The sequence below is a fragment of the Paramisgurnus dabryanus genome, chromosome 5, assembly GCF_030506205.2.
Source record: "Paramisgurnus dabryanus chromosome 5, PD_genome_1.1, whole genome shotgun sequence".
Taxonomy (NCBI): Eukaryota; Metazoa; Chordata; class Actinopteri; order Cypriniformes; family Cobitidae; genus Paramisgurnus; species Paramisgurnus dabryanus.
In genome coordinates this window covers 10,024,141-10,046,767 of record NC_133341.1, presented here as the reverse complement: position 1 = coordinate 10,046,767, position 22,627 = coordinate 10,024,141, and the positions used below count along the sequence as shown (strand labels likewise).

General features: G+C 38.0%; 1 protein-coding gene across 1 annotated transcript in view; it reads left to right on the top strand.

Annotated features, from left to right (window-relative positions):
• tmem8b (transmembrane protein 8B) overlaps positions 1 to 22,627 on the top strand; it is a 216,939-nt gene that overhangs the window by 99,034 nt on the left and 95,278 nt on the right. The window contains exons 4-5 of the mRNA XM_065266938.2: positions 13,708 to 13,841; positions 16,490 to 16,758. Of these exons, the coding sequence (XP_065123010.2) occupies positions 13,708 to 13,841; positions 16,490 to 16,758 (403 nt within the window). The remainder of the gene's footprint in view (positions 1 to 13,707; positions 13,842 to 16,489; positions 16,759 to 22,627) is intronic.

Genomic DNA, 22,627 nt, shown 5'->3' with positions numbered 1-22,627 from the left:
GCACTTAAACACTGAAAAAGTCAGATATGTCCCATTTAATATTCAGAAATACTGAGATGCAAATACTGTAGTATCTGCCAGTATAAAGTTTAGATATCTGTGAAGGCTGCACACATGCTCTCATCACAACTCTCTTTCAAACCCTGCAGCGATCTCAAAGTACAGTACACCACATAAGTTAAACAATTTGGCAAACTGTTTAAAGTGAATTGTATACGCCGACACTTCAGGAAAGAGTTTAAACTAATTATTCAGTGGTCCGGACTTCGGCCATACACACAGCACCCCAACCTAAGGCATCTTCCTGCACCCTGAACTCGTGTTACATTACATTAACATGTTGTGGTGACATGAGAAGAGATACAACAGCACAGGTTTTGACAGATTTCCCACTGGCTCATTGAATGATTGAGTGGACTTTAGGTGGTGACTGCTACAAACCTAACCAATCTGCAAATCCCATAGTAACAGGTTTCCGTGGAGCTGGTTCATTTATTTCCATGCAAACGCATGAAAAAAATTTTTCTATTTTTTTGTAGTATTATGTTGAAAACCTATACTGTCGGTTGTAGACTGCCTGAGCCTTACACATGTGTACATATGTCAATGACTTAAAATTAAAAATTAAAACTTGAAACTTATATAATAAGCTGAGTTTTGTCATGTAAACTCATATAAACTCACTCATTGTTGGAAACATTTGGAATATCAATAAGTAGCCTACACATTAGTGAACAAATATATAACACTGTGCTAGACGTTTTGGATATTTTAAAGCAAAAATCGTACGCATTGTTTTTTTAGGCCATTAAATCCAAAAATATGAGAAACAAAATCACAATGTTTCTTCATTTCTGTATTTGTGACAGGTGAAGTTTTGGGAAGAGAAAAATAGTTGGTTATCTTGTTCATGATGCTGTGAATGCAATGCAAATGATGCACTTAGTTTAAAAACAAAATAAGAATTGTCTTTGAATTGTTAAAAGATTCATTTTGGACATAATACTTAAATTATGCGGCTACAAAAAACTTAAAGACAACCAATTTTGGAATTCACATCATGAACGTAAACTGCTGTGACCTGAATTCAAGCCAATAACTAACTGTCAACTAACAGCTTGCAGGATCGCAGCTCTATGAACACATGGTACACAGAGGTGAATATCCACAGAGCAAAGCTGCAGTGGCCCTCAGCAAAGTGCAAGTCTGTTCTCTGATGAGCTCCACAGTCTCTATGAGGCTAATCAGAGAGCAGTCGGACTCTGTTCTGCAGGCACAGTCACCGAAGCAGATGGCCAATTGTGTGTGTGTGTGTGTGTGTGTGAGAGAGAGAGAGAGAGAGAGAGAGAGAGAGAGAGAGAGAGAGAGAGAGAGAGAGAGAGAGAGTAGAAAGAAAGTAGGAGGGTGAGTCAGAGTCAAGCACACGGCAAAGATTAACCCGACCTGCTCTGCTGGATGGAGCTGCCACAGAGGATAGCTAGAACCAGAAGCGAAGCATCCTGACAGTTTGCCTTGCACTAACTGAGCTCTTGGCGTATATCAATAAACTAATTGGAATCTGTCAGCACTTGGAGAATTGTTATCGTTCAGTGCATCGTTAAAGTTTTGGGTTACTGTTTACATAATCGAGGTGTGGGACTGTCAACATTGTGGCTGTTTTTCTTCGTATTTAATTTCTTTATATTATAGACAACGAATGGACCTAAGCACCCACAATTTTAGATTTCTTTAGTCTTTTTCTTTACTAAAGCTGATGTTTAATGTAATGTCTGTATAGTAATTCCTTCATATTTTACAAAGCTTTGAGCTTAAAGGTGCAATACTGTATGTAATTTTCATCACTAGAGATAAACAACAGTAACCAAAGCTTTGAGCTTAAAGGCGCAATATGTAATTTTGCTTGATAACTCTGTGAAGGAGAGACTCTGCTTAATGACTCTGTGAAGGTGCATGGAACGATGAGTTGTGGTCTTCACCTTCACTGTCGATAGGTATTGACTTCATGCTACACTATGCAGACGACAGGCTTAATGAAATCAAAGTACTGAGATGCTGAGTAGTGTGTAGAATTGATTACTTATATCGCTCTCAAGGTACTTTGATGTCATCTATCTGTATGTTTACGTGAAGACTTGAAGTCGTCCACACCTATAGTTTCTATTGTAGCAATAGCGGAAACCAAGGATAACCCCGACATATTGTCATCGACAAGTGACCCTATTAACAGGGGCGGACACTGGTTAAAACTAACATTGTTGAAAATATTTGGGATAATGTATAAAGATATCTGAAGAAAATATATAACACTGTGGTAGTCATTTTTGGATATTTTAAAGGGACACTCCACGTTTTTTTGAAAATAGGCTCATTTTTCATACTTTCAATAGCAGGGGACTATTTTCAGGCACTGCGTAATATCATTGCGCCTGCTGCAGCCATGGTACGGCAGCAAAGTCCTTGATTATTACCCAGAATGAGAGTTCCTAGCCATATCGACCTAGAAAATCGCAACTTTTAATTTTCTGTCAGTCTTAGTACGCAGTGTAACTACAGAAGAGTCAAGTTTTAAATAGGAAAAATATTGAAACTCTTTGGATATTTTTGAACACAATGCTAATGGTCTAATTGGATTCAATGGATTATGCTAAGCTATGCTAAAAGTGGTAGCGCCAGACCCGGAGATCGGCTGAATGGATTCCAATATGGTAAAAATCAAATATTTTACTCTAGGGCAGCTGGAAAATGTATCTATTTAAAAAAAAAAGTGGAGTGTCCCTTTAATTCTGCCTTTAAGGAACAAACATTGTGGTATGGTTAATGTTAGGGTTAGTTGATGGTTGGAAATATACAGCCTGATCTCACTAGAATTCATACATATTTTACGAGTTGGCTAATTCATATGAATTCGTACAAAGTTAGTCATGCAATAACGTACGATTATCATAAATATCAATAACGAAACCCCACCCCTAACCCCAACATCGCAGGGGAAAAAGCAAAACATACAAAAATATATGAATGTGATCATACGAATACCAATTAGCCATCTCGTAAAATATGTACGAATTGCAATGAGATACCATTAAATTGCATCTATTTCATTGCTTAAAAACTAAGTTATTTAATGTATTTGGTATAATACAATGTGTTTGCGTGGTTTATGGTTCAAAAAACACATTATTTCCCATATACCATACATTTTTGTAGTTCCAGATTTCCCTGTCTTCCTGAAACGCACTGATTTTGTACAAAACCAGCCAATGTGTGATTGGCCTGAATACCTCTAAGATCAGCCGTAAATGTGACGCTCCTTATCATGTTTAAAAGATTCGATTGCTAACAGGAGTTAACTTACAGGCTGTGAGTCTGAAGCAGGAGGAATTATGATAATGTCAGTCTTGTCTACGTCAACAAGCCCAGAAAGTAAACTGTAGGGAAGATTGGAGACGCTAACTTGCGTTATCATTTACTTTGGGGTTTGTACCTTTTGCATATCATTAACATGTACTAATACACACTTACACACCAAAGGAAATGTAAAATCATGTATCGGACCATATGAGCTCTTTAAAATATGTTTTTTATCATGATTTTAGCATGTAGTCTGTCTTCCCCCATTCAAGTAGATAGAACTTTAGTCTTGCATGACTAAAATAGCGCGCGGAGGTGTTGCAAACATGGCCGCCAAGTGGCACGGCTCCCATAAAGGGATTTTGACGCTGGTCATATAAATAACCTCGTAAAACTGTTTTTGTTTACACAAGCAAGTTGCCTCATCTGAGTCATTAAGTTGAGATCACGTGACTAGTAAAATATAACTCATTCTGAGTCCCACCCAGACATTGTGCATTACTGGGAGTGCTTGAGTGTATTGATATTTGCATATCATTTAAATACGGATCGTAAATATTACAAATTGTCATTTAGAATCCAACCACAGAGGTGGGGTATCTTTTTGTCCAATCAATTTCAAATTTTCTGTCAGCTGATCTAAGCTATAGTATCCTGTGCTACTATGACTAAAAATGTTCTAACCATAAAGTCGACACAAATTGAAGATAGCTACAACCTCTCAGCTGTTGATGGTAGGAAAGCAGACCTCCCATCCTAATATATTTCTGGTCCTGATGTGGGTCTGATGGAAGCAGAGAGCTAAAGCACAGGGAGAGGAGTGCTTTGGTAGATGTGCAGGGGAACACCAGACTTTACCAATAATGAGAGTCTGGATCCCTGTGGCTTTATTTTTTGACAATTGATAAATGTTTTTCATACTGTGCTGAAAGCTATGCCAAAATGCTTTTTTGCTGCATTTGAAATGGGTTCATCCACAAGTACATTTTTAAATACAGATGTTTATTCTGTTATCAGCAGGCACATTTTGGAGTCTAAATCCAGAAAAGGATTCTCCTAAAATTCCCCAAAACAAGACACATACTTGTATGAGATAATTGTTATTGTATTATTAACTAACTCCATGTCTTTTCAATTGTCATTCATCCATAGGAGAAACTGTAGAGATATTAATAAGAAATCATGTGTAATTTTTATTACTTACACATCCACTTTACAACAACAACAACAACAAAAACATTTCACATTGTCCATTGCACAAAAGAAAACCGGCAATGTGTCATAAACCTTAACATATGGGCTCCACATTCTGCATGAACAGCATGTCACCGATATTATTCCTCACACAGTTGGAGACCACATTAAACATGTGAAATGCCAAGCAACAACAATCCCCTATCAATTACATGCGCTGTTTGGCTCTCTGCAAACTAGTTGTTAAAAAATTGCCGAATTTAGACTCTGAAAGAAGCAATTATTTGCTTCTTTTTTCTCTATTTCTCTTCCTTTGTCTGTGCTTTGTGTCTGCGCTGGCACATGAGTTGCAAACATCCTCCCTAATGAAATCAGATCAATGAGGAATTGGGAGGATGCTGAGCCGTAGCCAGTTGACAAATCTTGCATGTCAGAGACAATGCAAAAGCCAGGGACGGGTGGAGGCGAGCTGGGGGTACAAAGGCAAGGCCATGTCTGCCTCCTCCAGCACCAGCTGTGCTGCGCTTTATATACGCAACCATGCACAAACAACAGATGGGGCTCCTTCTCCAGTTTGTTATTTAATGGAAGCGGTTTTGATTTTTTATCCTTATTATCCCGCCCAAAAGTCAGTGGCGTGTACTGGACTCCTGAATTGAGGAGGCGAACTGCTTTATGAGTTTGGGATTCTAAGTCTAAGAGAATGGCACCATACTCTTATTAATAATCACCCAGTACTTGAAGGCTCAACATACAGTATTAATAAAACCACACTGTGAAAAGTGTGCAGCTGTTACACTGACATGGTGTTTCTGTCCTACTTCAAAAAACGACCTCATAAATAATTTGTGCACGTATCTTATTGCGACCTATACTGCAGTTATAAACATTTTAAAGTTAGGTGTCCTCTAACTGGTACATGTGCGTATTGGCCATCTGGCAATTCTGGCAAATGCCATTTTTTTTAATGTGGACCGGTGAGATTTTTTATATATACCCGATCAGAGGTTACGCAGACACAAGGGGCAAACTGGTCATCTGGAGCACCGGGTGTTTTCCCAGTGGGCAGCTTGGCAATGTGGGGTGGTTATGCATGTAAGTTATAGAGAAATAAACATAACGATTACAATACTTTTTTCTTGGGACCCACATGTAACTCGTTGCTGTCATTGCTGCCTCCTTCAAAACACACAGTCGCTTAGTGCTGCGGTCTAACAGCGCACATCAGTGTCAAAATGTTGACAAATTAAAATTAAAGAAGGCGGGAGTTTCTGTTCACAGAAGGCGCTGTAAACGACTCTCGGCCAAACAAATAACATGAATGAGCAAGAATTTTAACCAATGAAAGGAAAGAAGTCAGGTGTTTCTTAAGACGAATGCGAATTCCAGCCAATCACATTAGAGAGCTGAGCAGAATTCCAACCAATTATATAAAAGAAAATTCATTTATAATACGCACTTATGCACCTATTTCCAACATAACACAAAAGTCCGATTGGGATTTTTCAATGTACTCAGCGTTAAACAAACAAACACGCAAAACACCTCTGCTACCTCGTATACACAAAGGCTGGCTTTCTTCTCATTAGATTCAAAAACACACTTCTTCTTTTGTGACATTGTTGAGTCTTGATACAAAACTGTAGCGTAAAGTGATGCCTATGACTAAGCGGCCACGTTTCTCACTTTCCCGCTGATTGACGTGTGAAAATGTATGTCAATTTCAACAGTTGTTTTGTTTTTTAAAGCAAAACTATGTAGTTTCCATGTAAAAATGACTTACAGCTCCCCGTGTGGTTGAAAAGCTCAACAGTGCCTGGTATCAGACACTCTTTTGCAGGCAGGGGGAGGGGCGGGGCTGTGTTTCCTACCCTCCACCGCCACTTTCAGAGTGTGCTAGTAGCAGCTAGGAGGCTGCTCAGGTTGCAGCAACAGTACAATTTGTCCAGTTTAAAGTTGTTCTATCACTGAAATAATTTTAGAGACATTATTTAAAGGTAAAAAAACTACAAAGGGCCCTATTTTAACGATCTGAAACGCAAGTGCGAAGCGCAACGCGCAAGTGAGTTTGTGGGCGGATCTTGGGCGCTGTTGCTATTTTCCCGGCGTGAGAAATAACTCTTGCGCCGGGCGCAAATCAATAAGGGGTTGGTCTGAGGTAGGTTCATTATTCATAGGTGTGGTTTAATCCAATCAGAACGTCATCCAACATTCCCTTTAAACGCAAGGGCGCAAGTTCCATGGCGGGTTGCTATTATTATGACGGATTTACCAGGCGCATGCCAGGAGCAGTTCACAGCCGAGGAGACTGACGTTCTTGTAAGAGCAGTCAAAGACAGAGAAGTTATTTTGTATGGGGATAGGAGAAACCCGCCCAAATCAGCGTAGGTTAAACAGGCGTGAGAGGAAATAGGCATCCCCAGGACGTTGCGCCAAGCGCTACAATGATGTCAGGAGACGGGGGAATCCCAAGCTTGCCAGCATAAATCGGGCACGCCGTGTAACGGGAGGGGGATCTGCCTCAGGACCTGACGCCAGCAGGACATCGCTGCGTCCACCCTCACCGCTGAAAGGGTTTGGGGGCTTTGAAATCGGACCCAAGAAACGCAAGCAAGGTCCAACCCCAAAGTACTCTTACAAATCAAGTTCATATACATTAAGGTTTCTTATCAAAACATTTTAATTATTATTTACATAAAATAAACGTAATACAGCCACACAATAAACTTATGAAAATATTTTAATCGTTATTTGCATGAGAATTTTTTAACGCAGCCACACAATAAATAAAAACTATCACCACAATGCTCACCACTATGATTCCCCTTATCTCGTGAATTAATATTTTTAAGTGTAACAATTTATGATTTGCAAAAATAACTGTTGCATCTGTGTAGATTAGATGCGTGCACAACGCGCATACACTTTGCTATACATTATGGTCAAGCATGCGCCCTTAAAATAGCATAATGAACAACGCGCAACGCGCCACTGACTTTAAACTTTTTTTCTGGTCAGTGGCGCAATTGTTTTTTGAAACTGCAAAATAGCATCAGGGATGGTTTGCGCCAGAACACGCCTCTTTTTTTGCGCTGAACCGCCCAGGGAGCGCAAGTTCATTCCCTAGTTTGCCGACGTGCGTTTGTGGAGGGAAAAACCCGCTGTGCGCCTGTGCAAAATACGAATGATACATGCGTCACTGACAAAGTCAATTGCGCTGGGTGCAAGATAGGGCCCATAGTGTTGCTTTAATTCTACCTGTCACTTTCTTTTTGGACCATTCAACAACAGATCTTTGGAAAACATCTCAAATACACATCTCAAAGCCCCCCCCCAACCTGCCCATTGGCACTTTTAACTGTTTACAACATATACTTTTAATAAGGCAGTCAAATATTTTTACTTTACTTTTTTTTACTTTAAAGGGTAGATTTAAATAAAGAAAAACAAAATGTTTTGGGTAGTTTTTGACTCATGACTAACTTCTCCGCCTTCTCTTTTCTCTTTAAGGCTCCCACTTTTATGTTTATATTTCATCCTTAATGTTCATGTAGATAGCCGCTATAGTAACCTCTCACACTGTGTTTTCTTTTTTTGGCGCGGCGATGTGTCATGTAAAAAAATTATGGCGTAGTAGTCTACGCCAGCCGCGGAGTGCAAAAAAAATAAAATAAATGCAAACAAGAAATGACGGAGAAATTAGACATCACATCACTACATAAGAAATCACTACACGTGATATGCATACAAAAATATATTTATTGCGGCCACAAATAAAAATTACATTGAAAAATTTTAATTAAAAGCTGGGGCAGGCCCAGGGGCGGGCCCCCTATTGGCCCGGGCCCATTTGCACATGCATACCCTGCATGCCCAGACTCTACGCCACTGAATAAACTGTAAAAAGAGAAAGTTGGATTAACTAAAAAATTACTTCAATTGGTAACACTTAAAAAATTATGTTTCAACTTACATTTTCTCACTTTAAGTGAAGACTTTGAGTTAATAAAGCTGAAATGTTTTAGATTTTACCAATTGAAGTATTTCTGATCTTATTTTTATGCGTTATTTTTTCTCAGATTAATTAATCGAAATTAACGCGTTATTTTAAAATACAGGAGAATTAGGAAATTGTTTAAACGTGATGATGGCGAGAAAGAATGGTAAAATATGGGAGAGTTCTGGGAAAAAAACAGGAGGGTTGACAGGTATGGATGTGTTTCTTTGTAATTATTCTGACCTTGTTTACCAGTTTGTCCAGTATGCGTGTGTCCAGTTTTGAAACATGCTGCTGCAATACTGTATGTTTCCTCTTACCTGTAACTTATTACACATATTTTGTTGTTACCCTTGCATAATGACATGCTTTAGGAGCTCAATAAACAACACAATGAGCTCTTTACTACAAACAAGAGATTGTCCCTGCCACCCTCTCAAAACTTCATCCACTGGTGTCGCGGTTCAACAGCATTGTGCTTATTTACACATTTTTTTGTTCTCATATTCTCCCATTTTGCACTGTCAATCATTTTCTTAGAAAGATTTGTTGCAAAGAAACTGCCTCTGTTGCCCCACACTGTAAACTTTTTTCACTTATATTTTGAAACTTCAGCCAGCTCCTTGTTTCCTGTCTGCCATTATTGGACAAACTGATTATTGTTGTTGTGACTACTGAGGGCAGGCACACCTGGATTAATCAGTTTGTCCAATAATGGCAGACAGGAAACAAGGAGTTGGATGAAGTTCAGGAAGTAGTGCAGCTAGTTAAAAAGTGGAGTTGCAGCCCTCAACTGATGTTTATGTTGTCATTTTTTGTATAGACCAATTTAGAGTAGACGTCACAGTTACGTCACTGCAAGCTGCGCGCGCAATGCGGTTGCAGAAAAACAGTGGAAATGAATTAGACACGAGTGAAAAGAGCAAGATAACTCACTGGAAAATGTCCGGTTGTGCTGTTAAGTGTCAGAATAAGAATGCCAAAAAAGATGGCTTTCATTTTTATAGAATACCATCGTCAAAGACATCATTTGAAGATAAACGTAGGTGTTTATGATTACAATAAGCCCTTAAACGGACAGAATGGAGCAAGGAAATCATCTGGAAATCTTTTAATAATTAGAATAGAAAATAAGTAGAGAAGATGTCCGGTGTTCTGTCGAAGTCTGTTCCCTCCATGTGTTTCTTATAGCGCTTTTATCATGTTACAATTATAATTTATTAAGGAAGAAATAATAAAAAACAGGAAAATTATGAAATATTTAATAAACGCTATTATATATAATACATGATAGTATTGCTTTTACATGTACTTTAGCGATTCAGACTGTAAAAATATTTGATTTAGCAAAAAAGAACAATACATATACATTACATACATGCATATCAGTAGCCAAGCCATTTAAACTTTTTATCTATCTAAAAAAATAAACGTAATGTGATTAAAACGCTATAAGAAACATTGCACTAAAGGGAAACATAAAGGAATCAGACTTCGACAGAACACCGGATCCATAAAAATCACGGTTTAATGCTAAAACACTTCACAACCCTACTGCGGAGCAGTCACTTTCTGCAACCAGTTTGGCTCCGCCCACAAAAAACGTCATCTCTGTTTGCAAACAGAAATTGGTCTATTGGCCACCAGTTGAGTGATTGCAGTACCAGTTTTAGCCACAAGTTTTGTGATTGCAATATCAGTTTTGGCCACTATCCTACATACTGTTCTTTTAAGTATAATCAACTTGGTTTTTCCATTCATTTCAACTTGGATTTTTTTTATCTTGACAATAAGTTGTTACAGTATAACTTTATAAATAAAGTTGAATTAGCTTAAGTTAAGTAAGCAACGTTTTTAAGTTATACATTAGCAACTCATCACTAGTAGAAATCACATGGAAATGACTTGTAAAACAAAGTTGATTAGTTAAAAATGTTAATGCATTTTTTATAGTGCATCCTTAAACAAAACACTCCTCTACTCTTATTTTTGTTTTGTTTTTTGAAGCTAACAACAGATTGTGGTCCTGTTAACTTTGTAAATTGTATGGCAATTTTTCATATTTTAGATAAAACATTGCATACAGTAAGACTAACAAGTAAACTAAAAAAAAAAAAAAAATGTCAAAAGTAGTATTCGATGAAGGTAAATGTAAAAACAGAAAAACAGAAGATATTTTTACAAAACTAAAAGACTATTGATGGTCATTGTTTCTTGTGTGAAACATATAAATGTCTCATTTATATCCTAAGAGACAGACTCCACACCTCCGAATATTTTAATTCTGCTATATTGCTGCAGAAGAGATTCGCAGAATGGTCCAGGCTAAAATGAATGAGCCTTATAATCAAGCAGAGAGCGAATCAGATCTTGAAAATACACCAGAGATAATAAACGACACATGACTTTAAAATGGTCTATGCAATGACACCTGCCCAGTGGTGCGAATCCACCAAAAGAACTCTAATGAAATGAGAATGCGCTCTGTCTACTTTACAACAAATTATTTTAGTGTCAAGGCGAGCAGGAACGAAGCCTCTGAAAGGATTTAACAGTAGGTGCATTAAGCATTACGACATATGCAACTTCTTCTGAAAAATGGTATTTATGTCGTACATGTGTATGTTCACAAACAGTCTTAAAGGAATAGTTTACCCTTTTGCCATATTAAACTATGTTATTACCTCAACCTAGACGAATTAATACATACCTATCTTTTTTCAATGCGTGCACTGTACAGCGCGTTGTGAATGTGTTAGCATTTAGCCTAGCCCCATTCATTCCTATGGTACCAAAAAAAGTTTTATTTTGTGGCACCATACTTACTGGTATAACTCCTCTTGTAACAGTCTTTAAATAGGAAAAACACGGAAGTGTTTGGTGGCTTCCCTGTTTGGTACCATAGGAATGAATGGGGCTAGGCTAAATGCTAACACATTCACGACGCGCTGTACAGTGCAGGCATTGAAAAAGATAGATATGTATTAATTCGTCTAAGTTGAGGTAATAACATAGTTTAATATGGCAAAAGGGTAGTAATTCCTTTAACTAAAAGTATAACCGTCTAGTTAAGAAGGAAATTATAAATTATAAAGAAATTATAAATTGTATAGTCCTCAAAATTGTAGGTAATTAGTTAGATGAAATTTGAGTCTGTAATATAGAGAAGATTCAGTAGCCATAATGAAACCATTACATAATAAATACAGATGCTATGCTTGCATATGCATAGGACATACACAGTTTAACCTGTTATTTTTTTGCAAAATTATGTCGTCTTCTTGGAAAAACGGTCCATTGTCTTGTTTTCTATGCAAACACATTTTTGATGTGGCTTTTTTGAAAAGCATTTAAAATTTTCTTGGAAAAAGCAATTACAGGATAAGTGTGGATGCTGTAAAAACCGTCACATAATTAATCACACACCTCCGCCAGCCAATTAGCTTGTCTGCTGCCCCTCCCCCTTTTCGCTCTTTACATTTGTCGAATAGCATTTTAATATTGAGAAAGCCCCGCCGCTGTCAACTTTAACTGCATTAAGCTGACAGTTGCGCCGACAGCCTCTCTTTCTACCTTATGAAGTAATAACATGGCTGACTGACCTCAACAGGAAGCCAGCACTGATATGCTATTGACATTTGACAGGGCTGTGGGTAGAACGGCCAGTGAAAATGACCCTGCATGTCAGGTGGTAGTACGTACAACAAACAGAAACAGCTGATTGTACAATTTTGAGCCGTACGAGCAATGCATTCTTGTAGTGTGTTGCTTCCCAGATATTTAATATCTTTGTGGTTGTTGTGATTGCGCTTTGTGACAACGGCAAGAAACGAGGTTGGGGGAGAAGCTTATACTGCGGTATTCGACAATGATGGATGTGTGCGGGAGTACCTGTGCAAGAGAAACCAAAGGTTTCATGATTAAACTTTGTATTGTAATTTGCATGTGTGTGTGCCATACTAAAACCATCTTTGTTATTCTCACACCTTCTCTACCTTTTAAGCCATGCATCTCCTACAGTATTTCCAAACCTCAATGGCAATAATCTCTTTGCAAATGTATGATTTGATCTTTATTTGGAGCATACATTATCCTACGACAACTGTCAAATGCTGAAACCAAGTTGTTTGCAGCTACAATGGCGACACAAAAAAAATAAATTAATTGTTTATGTATATACACATTCCATCAGGGTTTCCCGTTTTCATTTATATCTGAAATATGTACTGTAATTAGGTGGCAGTAAAAAGTACCACAATTCTGTGCTTTTTATTACAATGCATCTTTTTTGTGAGTATATCAGGCATGATTAATCAGATCCTGTTAAATAACTGCCTTAGATTTTATTTTGTTATTCATCTATTTAAATTCCTAACACTTTATTCTTTTAGTTTCTCAAGAGGTGATGTTGTCTCCTAAGGTGGATGAATTGCTTATGTTGTTAAATTGCTTGTGCTTTGAATTAAAGTGTCTGCTAAATGAATAAATGTAAATGCAGAATTATAAAAGCACAGTCTATTGGTTGCATCATCTGCCTCAGTAACAATGGCAGACAGTTTAAAAGTGGGAAAAGACCGTGATGTTTGATCTTTCTCTCCTGAGTGTGAGGTGGGTGTTGTTGTGCAGCTGGGCATGAACAATATCACACAGCAAATCATCCAAAATAATGCAAATGTAACCGCATTTTTTCCATTTGAAGTGATCACAAGGTTCTCTCTGTGGGAGTAGATCTTCCTCCACATGAATTAGCATGTCATGTATACATTAGTTTTGTAGTGTTGTGACATTGGATTTCACGGCTCAGTTTATATATGAAGACAGATATTAAGTGGATTTAAATAATCACTTATTTTATAACTTATTATACTTATTATACAAATTTTGTATAACTTTGTATATGACTAAAAAAATTGATGGGTCACTATTTTCTGTTCAATTATAAATGAATGGGGACAAAGGCTTTTAAGCTTCAAATAGGTAAAAAAGCAAAAGCACCAAAATCATCATAAAAGTGGTGCATCTGATCGCTACATTTCAAGCATTTTGAAGTTATGTGATAGACTTGTGTAGGGAATGGACCAAAATTTCAATTGTTATTCAATTGTTATGTTTTGGAGATGCGTATGTAACTATCTAATGTTCCACTGTTTTTCTTCTTTCTTCAGGGTCTTCATGAAGAATGTCAGTACCTCTTTCAACCTCAGCTCATTGTTCAAAGGCTCATTGGGATTTCAGTGCTGTATCCTGGTTACTTCATTGAACAGATGATTCCACTTCACAACAGATCTGTACTCTACAAGTGAGTGGCTATTTTATCTACACCAAATCTAAAAGCCTGAGACTACTACTAAAATAATTCCAGATTCATTTAACTTACAGAGCCTCTATTACGTTGCTAAAAATAACTATAGTTTGTGTATTTGGTTTGAGGTTTATGGTTAAAAAACACATTATTTTCCACACACCGCACATTATTATTGCCTCTCTATTCCCATGCCTTTCTAAAAACACATCGATTTCTACTGAGGAGTGTGATGTGCTCCAATTATTATTCAGTGCGTTGTGATTGGCCGAATACCTTAACTGTGTGCCGGAAATGTGACGCTCCTTATTTGGAAGTTCAGCTCCCAACAGGAGATAATAGGTGATACTTATACAACCTTATCAATACAAGCCTGAATCTGATCTAGAAAATGTAGATGACCAAGCTGATCGATCAAATTTGCCAGTGCGGCTTGAGCAGAAGGTAAAGTAAGGCTATGAAAGCATAAAACCATGTCTGCATTTGTGATCGTATAAACGACAAGCATCAAGCGCTTCTCTACACTTCTTAAAACACAGGCTGTGAGTCAGAAGTGGGCGGAATTGGAATTATGATAATATTATATTTTATATAATATATACAATACATATAAAAATTCTACCCTGTTTCATTGCAGAACCATAATTTCTCTGTATCTGCACTGAATTGCTTAAAGTATACAAAGATACACAAAGGTGAACACACCAACAACTCCTCTCACCTTTTCTCTTCCTCTTTTTACACCTAGTGAGCACTTGACTATTCCACACACACATCCTTCTAAAGCATCCCCCTATTTCAGCTTTCTACTCTCATTAGGTTCAGATATTAAAGCTCTCCTCTCAATTAGCAAATAAAGCCTTTCTAAATGAAAAAGAGGAAAATGGATAGGAGAGGAGAAAGGTGCTGAAACATTCATAAACAGCAGGGTGCACAGAAAAGACAGTCAGCTCTGGACATTATGTAGATTAGGTTTTTATTTTTGTTGCATTAAAAGTTCTCTTGATTTAATGAAAGATCTACATGGATGTACATTAAAAGGATACATATTAGCGGGAGATGTTATGTTGCAAAGGCAGTAAGGCGGAGTCTTGGATATTCGGTATAATGTAATTCAAATTATAGTTAAAATTGAGGTATGTTTTTAACAGTTAAAATCTTGAGGTGGACCACGCTGCCTTTATCTGAATGAATTCAGAAAAGAGCAGTGGTCTGTGTTTTTTATATTGCTAGGCAACCACAGAAGCAGCTGTCCTGTCAATCAAATATTAAAGCGTGAGCGCTCTTGAAACTTTGGTTTGCTGTCACATTATCAAAAACTTTGACGCTTGCTCTTACCTTGATCGAGGGTTAGAGGTGCACAAACATGCAGGAGACAGTAAGTGAGTGCGTCTCCGGTTGTTCCAAGCACTGTTAACTACGTGCACTAGACTATCACTCTTCCTTCATTTATTTGGACAATGGAAGACGCAAATAACGTTGGGCGCTTTTACGCTCATGGTGTGTGTCCGCTGGTGCAAGGATTTTCAATTCATTCATATGGGCTACAGTCCACTGCATTTTTTGACACGCACGCGTAAACTTCCCTAAGCACTTCCTCTTATGGGAATCCCCGCTGCCATGTTGGACAAGGGAAGATCATATGGACAGACCCTCTGTTACAATGGCCCTGTCCCAAATGGCACACTCCGGACTTGTGGACTTCCTCAGAGTCCACACTTTGATGACATCATGCAGTGCAGACTTTAGGGACCCTTGACGCGAGTCCACGAGGGTCATGTTTTTGGACAGACTTGAGCGTTACGGCAAAAATAGGACAAGAAGTTGCCCATCAGTGTGAACTCCTCCCATCCGTTTTCTAAGCGTGTCGTCTTTGTTTGTTTGCCTTTTTGCCGGCTAACTTCCAGGTGGCGTGCTTACGTTTGGTAGGAGTTATCCGCTGACAAATGTGGTTTCGTCAACCAGATGTTCTGATGAACGATCAGATTTAAATCCGTCTCGAAAACCTTTCGGAGGGCATTTACACCTGGTATTTTTACGATCAGATAGCTATCCGATCAGAGAAAACACATGAAGTGACCAGGTGTAAAAGCCCTTAAGACTGCAATAAATTACTTAAATTCTACAGACCGCATTTACATTCCATGAAAAAAATCTGGATTTTAATAACTGAATGTGTAAACTAATTGTGTTCTGTTAAGGTGGTCATTTGATTTGTTCATATTGTTAATTATTAAAAAAACATAAGAAAAAGCTATGTTAAATATTTCAAACTTCCCTCTATTGTTCCCTGACTCCATTAACTCTGTTGGAGGCCCTCATAATATTAAATGTACTATTTAAATGTTTTATATTAAATGTTCATTTTCAATATATTCTCACTATCACACTCTTCGGTAAGAATTGTGTATCATTGATTTTTTATAGCTAAAACAAAACATTGAATAAAAGTTTTGTTCTGTTTTACAATTTATTAACACCATGGATTCAACGTCTACTATAAGATGTTTGCCTTTATTTCTTTATAACACCAATGCTTGCATCACATGAAACACTGCACTGTCTGCTCTCTGTTAGTATTTATGAGAAAATATCCACCAGAGTAAGCAGGTATCCTATACATTTCTCTCACTTGTACCTTGCAGAGTGTTCATTCCAAACTACATATCTCGGGTGAAGGTACAGCTGGTGGACTGCAATACAAAAAACAGGAGTGGGGAGAGCTGTCCAGTCCTGCTTAAGATTCGCTCCAGGGCTCCGCCTGTGCATAATTCCAGCGCCATGGATTGCAGAGAGAACGTTCCCTGCGAGCTAGAGGTTCCTCTGCCATCCTGGGAGCAGTGGTACTATATTTTGGTGGAGCGGTACCTCAGTAGCTCAGATGTCTACTTTCGCATTGGTGTTCAGGTTAAAGGTAAGTCTTTCAATTAACACAATTTAAGGACAAAATACATTTATTAATGACCTTATAATAAAAACATTCAAGGGTCAATGATGTCCTGTTAATTATTTTGTGTCCGTATGGTTCAATTGAATGTAAAAGGGTTTACATTTCAAAATAAATTTGCAGATTACTTGCATACATTCTCTTTTTTGAGGACCAAGTGTAACATTTCTGGTTATTTCATTTTGAAAGAATATATGAGGGATAGTTGCAAAAATGTCAATGTGGTGTAACCGGTTTGTGTCAGTTGGTGTAACTAGTATTTTTTTAATGAAAATATAAATATATTCATAAAAAATGTGGAATAAAATATAATCATCTAGCTTAGTGTAATATGATTTTTTTACATACATTTTTACATCATTTGTCAAAGATTATTCAGAAAACGAAGCTGTTTTCAGCATATGTCCGGACAAATATTACAAAAACACATTTAAATGTAAATTTAGAAATAAAATGTATTTTTTGTGTGACATTTAAAAAAAATTTTGTTTGTTTTGATCATTATGCTTACATGCCATCAAGGTGCATAAAATATTTAATATTTCTCATTCTTTGGCGCAATTGGCGGTTACACCATTTGACAGGCAAGTGCTTGATAGCACCTTACTGTACATGGAAATATTTTGCCCAGTACATCTGATCGGGCAACTGGTTGATGATTTGATCCAGGCTTCATTCATTCTTTAGTGGGATTTATTAAATGTCAGACATATGGCTTTTAGTTATTTAGCAATGGTTTCTGATTGTGTTTTGATAAATTGCATTTGGGCATATTAAAGCTACTTGGAATGTGTATGGACTTAGAAGGACTTTATTCTGACAAAGGCAGGTGTTAACAAGGCCCAAGTGAAGGTGGGAAATGAAAGTGTGTGTGGAGAGGAGGCAGCCTTTGTTATAAATCTCTTTGATAAATTAGAACCTTGGTAAGCTCAGATGAGGACCCTGTCTGGGAACAGAGCCTCTGCTTTTATTTTGCTTGATGTTACAATGAAGTGGGTGAAGAATTCCTTCCTTTTCATTTTTGGAGTATGTGTGATAAATATGGCAATTGGGTTGCTCGCAAAGTGTGAAATAGATCAGGACTCAGTTCAGTCACTTAAACCATATTATTTCAGCATTGGGAAGTTGTATTTCTTCTCGGCAGACCTTCTTTGAATCTAATACAGACCTGGCAAAATCTTCACATTTAAAAAAATCCACTTTTTTGGACAAGACATAAACAGTTGCAAAATCACTAAAGATGCAAATAGAAACATAAGGGGTTGCATTCGCAAGGGACCAAAGTTTGAATGTGATCCACGGTCTTTTTACATTCATCTCCCATGCATTTAGAGGACTTTGCTTTGCTTGTGCAGAAAGTATTCAGTTAAGATCATTGCGCTTGATAGAGAAGAGCACACAATAGCCATTTAACTGCATATTGACGATTGAGTTCCCTGTATATTACAGTATAGCATGACATCGCAGTAATTGGATGTTTGTACTAATTTATTATATATTACAAAACGATTAATCATCGATCAATCTTTATTTTTGACGGAGGTGGCTTATTTTTTAGCCGCTTGTGCATCTATGCTCACCCAACTTCAACTTTATTTCCTTTTGTGCCTTTGTTGGGCTTGACCCCGTATTGTCAAAAAGTCAGTAAACCGAGTCCAGACATACTGGATCTTTATTATTTTGTTTTGTTATGATGTCCGACTGTCACAGCAGTTTAACATTTCTGACTTCTGGTTTTCAAGGTCAGAAAGACAGTAACCCTGTTTATTTTTTCTCCTGAAAGGAGAGCACGATTATCAAAACACTGTCAGACATTCTGTTTCTGTCATATCGATTTTTTTTTTCATTTCATTCTGAACTTTCTTCGTTTATCCACCCATTTCACCTGAATGTCCTGCGGTGCAGCAGAGCTTTTGTTAGAGCCATGATGCCCTGGATGTTGGCCCTGATGGCTTGGTAAGAGGGGATGAAGAGAAAGGCCATTGATGTTCAATGAAGCTGAACAGTCTCAGACCAGCTTATATAAAGCACTCACAGGGGGAAACAATTGGCCATGATGAGATGGTCTACCTGTGCAGCACATTATAGATGTGCGTGAGGGACGAAAAAGGAAAACCTTTCTTGCAACGAGTTATTGCCGTTCTCCCACATTCAAGACTAAGAGACAATTTTCTCACTTCAAGCTATTTGCTACATTTATAGAGAAGAAACCGCAAATGTTTTGCTGTATGTATTTGGGCTGTCGACAGATTAAAATATCACAATGTATCTAAATCCTAATAAATGTAAAATTTCATGTACAAATTTGCAATGCTATTCTTTAAGTAAATCTAAATACGTATATAAAACTACTAGCCTAGTGATCTTTTTAGTAGCATTTTTCTCCTCTTAATATTTAATACTTGTTGGTCTCTGATATTATGGTGGGTTGAACCCACACAAACTACACCAAAATTTGTAAATACTGCTTGGAAACTCAAGATTTTCTATAAAATCTGTGTAAAGTCATTTCAGAGAAATTAGTTTCTAAACACAATATAGATGTTTGAGATAATTGCTTAAACACATTACAAAGAGAACTATGTAGTACATTTTTACTAAATTTCTGTGTTCAGGATTATTTAACGCCCCATTCAGACAGCCAACGACAAGCAGTAGCAGAACGACGCAATCTCATTCATTGCAATCGAACCTGGCGACTTCCGGCGACACGAGCGAAAGTGACCGTTGGCGACCGTATGGGCATGTCCAGCGACGCGAGACAGTTAAGAAAAGTTTAACTTTATGCAAATGTCGAGCGACTTTCGGGAGCGACTACCAATGAGAACAAAGCAGTGGAGTTCACGTCATCCTTCTCTCGTCAGTTACTGGCGTGGATGGTACTCATTTGTTTATGACAAGCAGATTTAGAAACGCCTCATTGAAAGAGACGGGCGACACACAGCGATAACGTCGCTGGCTGTCTAAACGAGGGGTAAGTTGGGTTAAAACTGTGGCTTGATGACAAACTGGAGCCACCGAGCATGGCCCCGCCCATAACACAATAGCAAACATCCATTTAGATTGTAGCTTTATTTAAAACTAGCAAGACAGCAGCTTTCCCGTGAGTGGGTGTGGTTTTAGAGTCGACATGTTTCTCAGATTTTAAAGTCGCTATGAAAATAAAATGAAAAGCTGTAATTTGCTTTGTGAATATTGTGGTATTTTAACTATTTACTTATCTGTGAGCTTCATTATTTTTCAAAAATGTATGTTCCCTCATAATCTTAATCCTCCTCAAAACTATTGCTGCGTCCGAAACCGCCTACTTCATACTATATAGTATGCGAAATGCAGTAGGCGAGGAGTATTCGGAAAACAGTATGCGTAAAGTACCCGGATGACCTACTACTTCCGGTTAGATTTTGCAGTGTGCATACGATGGACACTTCACTATCCCATGATGCCCTGGCAGAGGAGTTGTCCAACGAAGAAGAAAAGGGCATGCGGCAGTTTTCGCGCTGGAATGACATGACGTGATGACGACGTATGTCACGTGATGTAGCAACATGGCGGATGTAGTACGTCCGAATCTCATTCATACGACCAGGATTCATACTATACAGTACCTACTGTTTTAACGGCAAGTAAGTAGGTACTTCATCTTATTCAGTACCTACTATACAGTATGCGGTTTCGGACGCAGCCTATTTCTCTTTACTTCCGGTCATATGGTATGGCAGTTGGGCGGGGTTCAGGAGAAGATCGCAGCGATTATCAATTAGCAACGCTACCCAACTTCAAACGATCCAATCAGATCTTGATGGACAAATTCAAATCCAGCCCTGCCTTATTTCATTTCAGAAGCCGGTTTAATTTTGATATGTCACCACAGGGAAAATAAGGCAATCGCTACTTCCGTTTCATGGCGACTTTAATAACTTATTTATTTTATTTTATCGCTGTTTTATCATTCAAACTTAGCCGGGTGGTTAATAATAAATTTCTCTGTGGTGTGACAAACTCAGATCACATATTTAATATCACTTTACCCAGACTTTAAGTCCTGAGTTTACAAGTTGGGGGCGTGTCCTTGAGAACATGGAGGTCATATCGAAGCAACAATGTAGTCGACAGTTGTAAAACTTTTATTTAAAGCAAAATATAAGCTGTCTGCACAAATATGATAGCACTATATAACAGTTATATATAACGGTACAGTTTACAGCGGCTTAATAAATTAATTAGAAACATAAAAAAGCAAACCACGCCGTGGTTCTGTAAGTAGAGTGTACAAACCTTGTATATGTTGATGCAATTCATTAAGAAAAGGTAAACCACCATCCTCCGTCTATAAAAAAGTGAAAAGTGCCAGCTCGTAAATATGAACAACCCAGAAGAAATCAATAATTCTGCAAAAGATTGCAAATAAGCACTGGAAATGTAGGCATCATAACCACTGTCATTCATTTCTCTTCTGTTATGTTCTTCACCAGTCATGGTTTAATAGCCTGTACCATTTATCACAAGACCTTGTAGTATCACCTGTGTCTGTGAAGGTTTTGGTCAGCGCTTCTGTCAGCTTTAATTCAATTATTCGGAACCCGGCTCCCCCTTCTTTGATCAATTTCACTGAACAGCAGACATTGGCCTGCTGCCATTACTCTGCTGTCTCACAAGCTGCCCTGACTTTGAGCTCTGTTCTTAAGCCTAGCTAGCTACCTTCAGGGCCAGAGTAGGACCACTTTTTATCCCGGGAGTTTCAGGCCCAAGACTGGCCCACTTTTTCCATGATGAAATTCCAAATTAGCACTTTTTCCAAATTGGATGAATGAAGCAACAGTTCAGCTCTTACTGTTGTGTATAGTTTTATTAATACCATGGTTCAACCAATAATGTAAAGGTTCAATGAAAATTAAATAATAATTCACCAACAGGTCCCTACCTGAGAAAAGTTTTGGAAAAGACGGGATATGGACCCAATCAACTCTATGGGAGCGGAGAACTCCCTCGCGTGGGACAACCCATGCAGAGGCTGCACGCTGCGCTGTCATAATGTGGAACATGTGTAATGTTATTTAAGAGAAGATAGACTCACTAACATGATGACAAATGTAAAAAATAAAAAAACTCGACTGCAGCCCAAAAGTTACGCGGCCCACGGTTCTCCCGATTACCCACCCCGGGCCTGGCTGCCTTGCTCTCAGCTGCCTACAGTACACAGGAAGCTCCTTCTTGGGCAGCATCTTCTTGGGAACCTCATAACCAGAATCTTAGAAATTTAATCATTTGAATTAAGCACACTGCCGAGCTATGGTACTGTGCACATATTTGTAAAAATAAAATTATATTTTTTAATACATTGAGCTATTTTTTTTATATACAATTCAGTTCTAAATAAAAAAATGCCATCTAAGATTGTTTAACCTCAATGCATTCTTGGATTGCCTGTATTGCTGTACACAATGCCCCAAAACAAGGTGTCTTTAGTAGGCATAAACCGCAAAGTCAGTTCTCATTAAGAGCTGAAATATCATGATGGTCAGGTCTTCATTGTGTGAGAAGTTTTACATTACCTGAGTGAATCATGTACAGATTATGCCAAACCAAACAGAATTCCAGAGACAAACAGACACGGGCTAGACAGTGAATATCAAAGTTGTCAAACAGTGTTTTGTGTGAAGTGTGCTCCAGGTTGTGTTCTGTTGATCTCTTGTTCGGACAACAGCTACTCTACTCTTATATATATTTATGAACCCACTAAAACAAACTAATAATTTGATGAACAACACCCCTGCACAATAGTGGAATGACATTCAGCAAGTAAACCTCATTGATTTTTTTCTGTCCTTGGACA